This window comes from Phyllobates terribilis, unplaced genomic scaffold (assembly GCF_046119375.1).
Source record: "Phyllobates terribilis strain yellow unplaced genomic scaffold, ASM4611937v1 Scaffold_364__1_contigs__length_1914224, whole genome shotgun sequence".
Lineage (NCBI taxonomy): Eukaryota > Metazoa > Chordata > Amphibia > Anura > Dendrobatidae > Phyllobates > Phyllobates terribilis.
This window is the reverse complement of record NW_027363124.1, coordinates 1,294,517-1,304,651: the sequence shown is the minus strand read 5'-3', so window position 1 is coordinate 1,304,651 and position 10,135 is coordinate 1,294,517. Positions and strand designations below refer to the sequence as shown.

The window sequence follows — 10,135 nt, the reverse complement described above, 5'->3', positions numbered from 1 at the left end:
GATAAATCCTTTACGCTAAATGACAAGTACAGTAAGCAACACTGTCACTGTACTTCATATATATGTGGCTGACATGTTTCTATCTATCTAATCTATGTGTGAAGCTCTATTCTTTCGGTTCTAAATTGTCGGGTACCGGTGTATGCCGCTGCTGAATTGCCGGCTTTTCATGTTTCACTGTTGGCACTGTTCCCATCGATTTGGGCAATCACTGTAATGCCACAACCACCATGGCTGTGGCATTACAGTGAGTGGCAGACAATCCCTGCATGATTGGTGCTCTAAATAGCGCCAGACATGCAGGACACGCTTTTGGTGCACGAACAGTTATCGAACATAACCTCGAACAGCCGAATTTTTTGCAAATCGTTCGGGTTCGTCGAACAACTCGAACACCGCCCAAAACAGCTCGAATTTGAGATTGGCGAACAGTTCTAGTCGAACACCGCTCATCTCTAACTGCTATGTAAGAATATAAGGATCTCCTAATCCCTAAACTATTAGATACTTTTAATGAAGCATTAGAATCGGGTCACACACCAAAATCTACGAATGAGGCAATTGTAGTGGTCCTTTTGAAATCAGGGAAAGACCCGCTGTCATATCGTCCCTTTTTTCGGTAGACACTAAAATTATTGCAAAGGCCTGGAAAATAGATTATTTCACATTATTACAGAGATTATTCATCAGGATCAATCAGGCTTTATGCCAAACTGGTCCACAGCAATAAATTTACGAAGGCTTTTTTTGCATATTCATAAATCAGATGTAATAATAGGACATAAAGCTATTCTTTCTCTCTCTATGCGGCTAAATCATTCGATGGCGTAGAATGGAAATACCTGTAGAAGGTTCTGAAAAGGTTTGGGGTGGGTTCCAAATTCCTATCATACATACAGGTTTTGTACTCGGGACCTCAGACTAAAATAAGAACTAACGGTCTCTTATCTGCTTCAATCACGTTGGGGAGGGGCACACGGCAGAGATGCCCCTTGTCTCCCCTCCTTCCCGCGATGGCCATTGAACCTCTGGCCTGTATGTTGAGTGCTAGTCCGGATATTGTAGGCTTTAAAAATGGTAACTTAGATGAATGATTTTCACTCTATGCTGACGATTTACTGATATATATACAGTTGAAACCAGAAGTTTACATACACTATATAAAAAGACACATATGCATACTTTTCTCAATATCTGACATTAGTGATGAGCGAGCATGCTTGTTTAACCCTTTAAACAAGCACGCTCGGGTACTCGCAGAGTAGTTTCGGCGTGCTCGGCATTTCAGTTGAAGCAACCGCATCTGCATGTGTCGCAGCTGTAACACAGCTGTGATATATGCAGGGATTTCCTGTTTGTTAGGCAATCCCTTCATGTTTCACAGCTGTATAACAGCAGCGGATGATGGCGTAAGCTGGTAAGATTGTGTCAATATCCACCATGAAACGAGTACTGCATCAACATGGGCTGAAAGGCCACTCTGCCAGGAAGAAGCCTTTACTCCAAAAGAAACATAAAAAAGGAAGATTAATATTTGCAAATGCACACTGGAAAACAGACCTTAATTTTTGGAGACATGTCCTGTGGTCTGATGAAACTAAAATTGAACTTTTTGGGCATAATGACCATTGTTGCGTTTGGAAGGAAAAGGAAGAAGCTTGGATGCCTAAGAACACTATCCCAACTGTGAAACACGGGGGTGTCAGCATCATGTTGTGGGGTTGTTTTGCTGCAGGAGGGACTGGTGCACTTCACAAAATAGATGGTAGCATGAGAAAAGAAGATTATGTGGCAATACTGAAGCAACATCTCAAGACATCAGTCAGGGAGTTAAAGCTTGGGCGGAAATGGGTCTTCCAAATGGACAATGACCGAAAGCATACTGCCAAAATGATAACAAAGTGGCTTAAGGATAGCAAAGTCAATGTTTTGGAGTGGCCGTCACAAAGCCCTGATCTCAATCCTATTGAAGATTTATGAGCAAAGCTGAAAAAGCAGGTGCGAGCAAAGGTGACCTATAAACCTAGATCAGTTACAGCAGTTTTGTCAGGAGTAATGGGCCCAAATTCCAACCAACTATTGTGAGAAGCTTGTGGAAGGATATCCCAAACTTTAGACCCAAGTCTTTCAGTTTAAGAGCAATGGCACCAAATCCTAATGAAATGTATGTAAACTTTTGACTTTGCAGTAAGTTATAAAAATTCCTTAAAACATTCTCTCTCTCTCTCATTCTGGCATTTGGCAAATATTATAAATTATGGTAATCATAATTAACCTGAATCGGGAAAGGTTTATTCTGATTTCATGTCAGATATTGAGAAAAACATCATATGTGTCTTTTTATATAGTGTATGGAAACTTCTGGTTTCTACTGTAGGTGATATCCAGAAGTCTATTGATCCTATTCTGAACATTATTGGAGAGATTGATGAATGGTCAGGACTGTCCATTAATTGGGATAAGTCGGTTATTCTACCATTTGAGGATATCCCTAATTCCAGCATATTAGAACATACACAAATACAAACGGCTGAGAAATTCTAATACCGAGTATAAGTATAACGATAAGATCTCCGGATTACATTGTACTGATTCTATATCTTCTTCTGGAAAATTTTAAAAAGAAAATCGATGTGTGGTGGAGATTACCATTATCAGCTGTAGGAAGAGGGAACTTATTAAAAATTATATTGATGCCCCAACTCTCATACATTCTGCATAATGCCCCTATTTGGATCCATAATTCCCATTTTCAGAAAATTCATAGCAAGTTTCATTCTCTTATATGGAAAAAGAAATCGTCTAGGATGAAATGTGAATATCTACAAAGTGACGAGGAATCTGGTGGATTGGCGATTCCTAATGCACTAATATATTATATTGCAACATTTGGGTGAGTAGCAAAGTGCTGCAAACCCAAATAGTATTAAGGGGTTAATTACCTCAGGACACCGTGGAATATTCCTATTCATATAGTGGAACTGAATGACCTCGCACACAAGAAATCACTATACCCTACACTTGCTCTATAAGGTCTGGGATAGGGGTAAAGATATAATGGAAATAGGAGACTGCAATGAATCTACACCTATATGGTTTAATAATAAATATGCAGAGGTCTATAAATTAGAGGGATTCCGGAGTTGGGTGGATAAAGGAATATATACGATATAAAACATTGTCTGAAGGGAAACTTAAGTGCTTTGATAAATTAAAGGGGGGATTTGGGGTGACAAATAAACAATTCTATAAATATCTACAGTTTCGGCATTCATTTAATGCACAATCAAGATGGACGCCCTTTTAGGTAGAAAATAATACTATTGTCTATTATAAAGAGGGTATATAAAATAGATATTGAACCAGACTAAAAAAATGCCTATTTGGTATATTAGAAGATGATATGGAATTTGACCCAATTTCAATAGGGATTTCACATATTTTATTTCAAGCTAGGAAACATATTGCATCCAAATGGATTAACCCCTCACCTCCAGAAATTAGTGAACTAAAAAATAGGATAAATAACATTATCAGATTAGAAAAAGGGGTATATAAACAACGAAACTCAATGAATACATTTGAGAAAATATGGGGTTTATGGTTGGATACACCTGGAATGCCATCAAGGGGGTTATTGTTGGAGAGACAATTTGACGTATAGGGGAGTGGGGGATATTGGCGAGGTCTAATGTTTCATTGTAATGTGCATTGGAATTCCTTAACATGTGGTATGGGTAATATAGCACACCTATATGTGTATAGGATTATAATGTTTATTACAATATTATGGTTATATAAGAGATTTCAAGAATGTGGAATGTTAATTGTAAGATATAGCAACTGCAAGTTATCAGATGGTAATGGACAAGCTGAAAGGATACATAGGAGAGATGCATGTATGTCATCCTATGGTATGTTATTTTATTATTGTGTGTACTGGTTTCTTGTTTTGTCAAAAAAAACTAAGGAAGAAAATCTCAATAAAAATATATTGGATTAAAAAAAAAGATTCGAAAAAAGGCTTCTCCCCTGTGTGGGTTCTCTGGTGCCTAATCAAATGGGATGTCTGGTTAAAACATTTCCCACAATCTGAACATGAAAAAGGCTTCTCCCCTGTGTGGGTTCTCTGGTGCCTAATCAAATGGGATGTCTGGTTAAAACATTTCCCACATTCTGAACAGGAAAAGGGCTTCTCCCCTGTGTGAGTTCTCTTGTGACTATGAAGAATCATTTTACAATTAAAACATTTCCCACATTCTGAACAGGAAAAAGGCTTCTCACCTGTGTGGGTTCTCTGGTGCTTAATCAAACCTGATTTCTGGTTAAAACATTTCCCACATTCTGAACAGGAAAAGGGCTTCTCCCCTGTGTGAGTTCTCTTGTGACTATGAAGAATCATTTTACAATTAAAACATTTCCCACATTCTGAACAGGAAAAAGGCTTCTCACCTGTGTGGGTTCTCTGGTGCTTAATCAAACCTGATTTCTGGTTAAAACATTTTCCACATTCTGAACAGGAAAAGGGCTTCTCCCCTGTGTGGGTTCTTTGGTGGCTATCAAGATGGTCTTTCCGGTTAAAACATTTCCCACATTCTGAACAAGAAAAAGGCTTCTCCCCTGTGTGAGTTCTCTTGTGTCTATTAAGAAACTTTTTACGACTAAAACATTTCCCACATTCTGAACATGAAAAAGGCTTCTCCCCTGTGTGGGTTCTCTGGTGATCAACAAAAACTGACTTCTGGTTAAAATATTTTCCACATTTGGAACAAAAAAATCTATTGTCCTCTGTGTGTATTTTTTGATGTTTAAGAATAGACTTTTCGAGGGTAAAACTATTTCCATTTTCTGAACTTGAAAATGATTTCTTTGCTTTAGGAGCAGTTCGTTTTTTAATGCTTATTTTATTTTGATTTTCCTTAGTAGTCGGTAATGAATCAGAAGACAGGACCTGTTTCATAGAAGAAGTAATGGTATTCACTTCAATTGTATCCTGTGGGATCTCAAGATCATCACATTTAAAAATCTCCTGTCCCATTGATCTTCTGGTACAGTCATCTGCCAAGAAAAAAAAAACAATTATTAATTTTGAATAAAATATCCTTGAAATTTATATTTTTGAACATTTCTACTTAAAATGTCTAAACAAACATATCACTGGGCTACATGCTAATCCTGGGAAATGAAGAAATATATGCTCAAGTTTAAAAATCTATTTTATGAGACACAAATCTAAAAAATAGAGGATTAAAAATATTTTAAATATTCCTCTAGTTTTTAGATTTGTGTCTAATAAAATAGATTTTTAAACTTGAGCATATATCTCTTCATTTTCCTGGACTAGCATGTAGCCCAGGGATGTGTTAGTTTAGATTGATTTAGAAGTGGTATGCAATCTTTATTTATTTTTCTATGGGATTCTTGTGTTAATTGTGCTTAAAATGTCCGTAGAAATGGGAAGTTATTGACCGAATGACAGTTCACAGTCTAATAGAAAACCTCATAGGATTAACCAGTAGAGCGTGGTGTCCAACTGTTCATTCTGCCTCCAAAATATGGAATAAGAAGCCATCAAAAAATGTTATGTAGGCAAAAATGATACAAATAAAAACTTCTACTCATCCCACAAAAAACAAGCCCTCACTCAGGTCCATCATCTGTCAGTGGAAAAACAGAGGTTTCCACATTATTAGTGGCTCAAAGGCTCTTGATAATCAGCATGGCTTCCATAAACCAATCCAGCAATATATGCTTTTCCGAAGTCAAATCTCCCCCTCGCTTCTGAGCCTTGCAGTGCGCCCAAAACACATTTAGCATCTATGTATTTGACATTACTATAGTGAGAAGAACCCACTTAATTTAAGGTGTGTGTCTCCTGGAGTACAATCTGGGCACTATGTGTTGGATAATAAAATGGCCAATCTGTAATTTTTACTCTCCAACATCCAGGACTAATTTTCGGTAAGTGCCTGTGTAGTCAAAATAGTCACTACTCCTATAGATTAATTCACTGAGAGTTGTAATTTCCAAAATGAAGTCACTTTATGGGGAATTCTACTGCCCTGGTTTTCTGACATTTTGTCATATTAAGGCTTCTGCAAATGGTGGGTCCCATCTCCTCTGGGATCTGCTCCTGCGATGTCTGCTTCTGTCACCAGGAGCCGCCTTATTCATCCTGCAGGCAGCGCTGGTAATGGGAGTAATTAAAGTATGGGGCTCTTGGCAATCTAAACTATAGTAAGGGACAATATTTTCTGTCAGATGAGTTTCAAGAAGAAATATTAGACATTCAAAGAGAACTTTTTATAATAGTGCAGAGATGAGGCGTCTTAAATTTAGATCTCGGGCATTTGGAAGAGGCAATGGAGATCTTTTTGAAAGACTACCAGGGAGTTACAGAGTCACATAAGTGAGGCAGGACAATCCCACCACAATCAAACTATCATACAGAATGAACCTGTAAAAAAAGAAAGAATATAAAAACATGCAACATCCCCAACAACAACGTATGTATGAAGGGAGAAATCCAACACTAAACTGGAGTGGCACTTATTTATGGTGGAGCATTGGAGCTACTATGAGTCCTGACCAGAAGAGTAGAGAAAGTATTAGCGCTCCCATTTCAGGAGAGATTGTGCAGTAATCTGAATTCCTTAGGATGAAAACATAATGGAATTTATGACGTGGAGTGAATCCATGAAACCAGGGCTGGAGCCAACACATCTCCTGCAGGCGTGAATAAATGTATATTACAGCCATCAGCCACGCACAGCTTAGAGATATATCATGGCACAGGTGTAATGTTTTTTGTGTAGTTTATCACAATCCTGTTTGAAGTTAGTTGGTTTTAAAAGAAATTGAAAAGTCAGGATAAAGGGAAACTCTGTTGTTATTGTACAGAAATTCACACTTGTCCCTCTCTGCACATTTAATGTTGTCGATCATAAAGGTGAAGTTTGGCCAGAAAGACTGGACCTGGTCTTGTAGGGACCATATGAGCACATTCAGCAGCACAGAAGGGAGAGAAGGTAGATTCATCCATTAAGATATCAGGGTTCTAGGAAGCCAACAGCATCATTACCCTCCGCTTTCTCTTACAGGACCATCATAATATTTTTCTTCAAGTGATTTTCTAACTTGTCAGCACATTCTACATACGCTGTCATTTGGCTTTGTAGTTTACAGATCTGGGCAAGTAATGGTCAGCATCATCTAATCTCAGGGGGTAGGTGGATCCTCCAGGTTGTAAATTCTATAGAAAAGGGCTTTCATAATTTCCCAAAGTAATCTGAACATTTTCAGACGGAGGAGAATGTTGTGGTCTAGAGGCAAAATGGTGCTCACAAAATTGTGATACAGCCGGACTACACCACTGATAAAGCAGCCACAGCCGGTGACTGAGAAGAATCTGTGACTTCTGTGCATTTAGTGGTTACTACTCACCTGGGTAGTCATATGTAGGAATCTCCTCTTTACACCGCTCATCACCCCTCACATATGTCTCTGTAATATTACTATGGGTCAGATCTTCACCCTGAAACAAATATTATAAAAGTCAAAGACAGATGGAGAAGTCACATCTATGATCAGCTCTAATCCTGTCATCTCCACCGTTCTCATTACACAAATAATAATGGTGGATAAAACAAGACTGAATACAAGACCTTCACAGCAGTCTACATATCATAGGGGAGATCTCATGACACCTTCTCTTCATCTACCTGATGATCCTGAGGAACATTGGGATCTTCTTGTTTACAGTCCTGCGGAAGAAGAGGACGGAGACATCTCTCTGGTGTTGTCTTCTTACTGGATAGATCTGGAGGAAACACATACAGGGTGTGAATTCATTCTTTACATATAGACAATTATAGGCCATGTGTATTTAGTCCTGTCTATTACCTGGTGATGTGAGGGGCTGGGGAACCTCCATCATGAAGTCCCTGTACAGATCTTTGTGTCCTTCTAAATACTCCCACTCCTCCATGGAAAAATAGACAGCGACATCCTGACACCTTATAGGAACCTGACACATACAATGATACCATCATCCCCTCGATCCCTCCATAGCGTTACTGTATAATGTCCCAGCATTCCCAGCAGTGTCACCTCTCCAGTCAGCAGCTCAATCATCTTGTAGGCGAGTTCTAGGATCTTCTGGTCATTGATGTCCTCATGTATCAGGGGGTGAGGTGGAGGCCCCGTGATTAATCTCTGGTTATGGAGAGACACATTAATAAATCTCCCTCCAGACATTTCCAGAGTCCTCACCTCTCCAGTTCTGTTCATCTGTTATTCCCATAGATAAGAATGATGTAATGTGACGTCATCAGAATCTCTCACCTCTCCAGTAAGCCGGAAGAGGATCTCTAGGGTGAGGTGGAATATCCTCTCTGCCATCTTGTCTCTATCCATATCCATCTTTGATGAGTAAATCAGGAAAATGTTCATATATAGATCTTCACTGAGAGGATCCGATATTGTAGAGACCTGAATGAGAAGAAGATAAGTTGATGGAACATCATAAAAATCCTGTGTAATAATACATCTATTGGAGATAATGAGAGGAAACATATAAGGAGATTTATTATTTCACATCATTTAGTTTTTTACTTTACATCTAGTAATAAAACCTTTATATTTTAGGCCACAGACAACAAGCAGTTTCTTCCTCGGAGTCGGCAGCTGAAGGCTAAGTGCCCACGTTGCGGAACTGAAGCATATTTTTTACGCTTCTCCCTGGCGGGAAAACCACATGCGGATTTTACATGCGGTTTTCCCGCCAGGTAGAAGCGTTTGTGAGGCGTCTTTGCAGTGTCTTTGCATGCATTTCCGCATGCGGGTTATCAAGCACTTCTCCAAGTGATTTAAGCATCACTTGGAAAAGTGCTTGACAACTTCTTCACACTATATAAATCCATGCAACCGGCATGGATTTATATAGTGTGACCAAGTAATAGTTAAAAAAAAAAGAATCAGAATGGTAAAAAATAAAAAAATAAAGTTTATACTCACTTTCCGATGCATTCTCTGTCCTGTCCGGAGTCTTGAGCGGCTCATGCTGTTGTGTGCAGGACCTGCGGTGACGTCATTGAGTCATGTGATGGGTCACATGACTTAATGACGTGGCAGGTCCTTCACACAACAGCGCGACGGCGGGAAAACACCGGGAAGACATCAGAAGATAAGTATAAACTTTATTTTTTCTTTTTTTTTACAGGTTCTTTGGTACCCAGGTCTGGATGAGAGTCTCCTCTCATCCAGACTTGGGTACCATCCGCACATTGATTCCGCTGTGCTTCCGCAAAATTAACGAACATGCTGCGGATTTTTGACCGCAGCATATACGCTGCGGAAAAATCCGCAGCATGGGCATTGACATTGCGGAATGCCATTGGGGACCATGGGGTGCGGATATACATGCGTTTTACAAGCGGTTACGCTGCGGAAATTCCGCAGCATATACGCCTGTAATACGCAACGTGAGCACGCAGTCGAATACGTTTCTCATAGACTCATCTTCCATAAAGCTAATTCTCGTCGCATTTTCTGACACTGGAATGGAGAATAACCTCGGCATTCAATGGTTCAATTTTTTTAATGCAGTCCAAAAACAAAAGTTAGCGTTTAGGTCGATCTGACCTTCATCAGTAACTGTTGGAAATAGCACAAAGAACAAAACAATAAATAGAATAATAATAATAAAATTAAAAAAGCATATACAAATGGATCATTGCGCAATAACATGATAATATCTCTTGTTTAACCTGAACAATAAACATGCTGTCAAACAGTGCATAATATTTCATCAAACCCCATTAATACGGATACAACATCATAGTATAGAGCAAGTATATATAAAAATTGAAGCGAGCTGACACCTACTAGACTGCTGGATGGTATTCAAAGGTAGGAATTCAAAAGTGTGGAGATATGGTGACACTGGTTGCTTGGGTCTGCAGAAAAGAGCAGAGAGTGGCAGACTCACAGTTATCAGCTGAGAGGGACTGTGGAGGCAGAGATAGACAGAATAGAGCTGGACGTAGCATACCTGTGACCCCTAGTTCCTGGTTATAAGGTGGTACTGCACGTAGTGGCTTAGAGGAACGCAGTGTCCACCGCTAGTTCCTGGTAC

The 10,135-nt window shown here is 39.3% G+C and overlaps 1 protein-coding gene across 1 annotated transcript; it reads right to left on the bottom strand.

Annotated features, from left to right (window-relative positions):
• Positions 1 to 532: 532 nt before the first annotated feature.
• On the bottom strand, positions 533 to 8,289 carry LOC141222897 (uncharacterized). The gene is made up of 6 exons (XM_073666731.1): positions 8,110 to 8,289; positions 7,903 to 8,026; positions 7,722 to 7,819; positions 7,444 to 7,534; positions 4,165 to 5,058; positions 533 to 645 (listed from the first exon to the last, which is right to left on the bottom strand). The coding sequence occupies exons 1-6, from the start codon at positions 8,287 to 8,289 to the stop codon at positions 533 to 535; spliced, it is 1,500 nt and encodes a 499-aa protein (XP_073522832.1).
• Between the last annotated feature and the right edge of the window lie 1,846 nt (positions 8,290 to 10,135).

Coding starts and splice junctions, on each gene's coding strand:
- LOC141222897 (XM_073666731.1), bottom strand. CDS start 8,289: ATGAACAGAACTGGAGAGGTGAGGACTCTGGAAATGTCTGGAGGGAGA. Junction 7,535..7,721: donor ATGTTCCTCAGGATCATCAG/GTAGATGAAGAG, acceptor TATTTGTTTCAG/GGTGAAGATCTGACCCATAG. Junction 646..4,164: donor CTGTTCAGAATGTGGGAAAT/GTTTTAACCAGA, acceptor TCTATTTTCCAG/GCCTTTGCAATAATTTTAGT.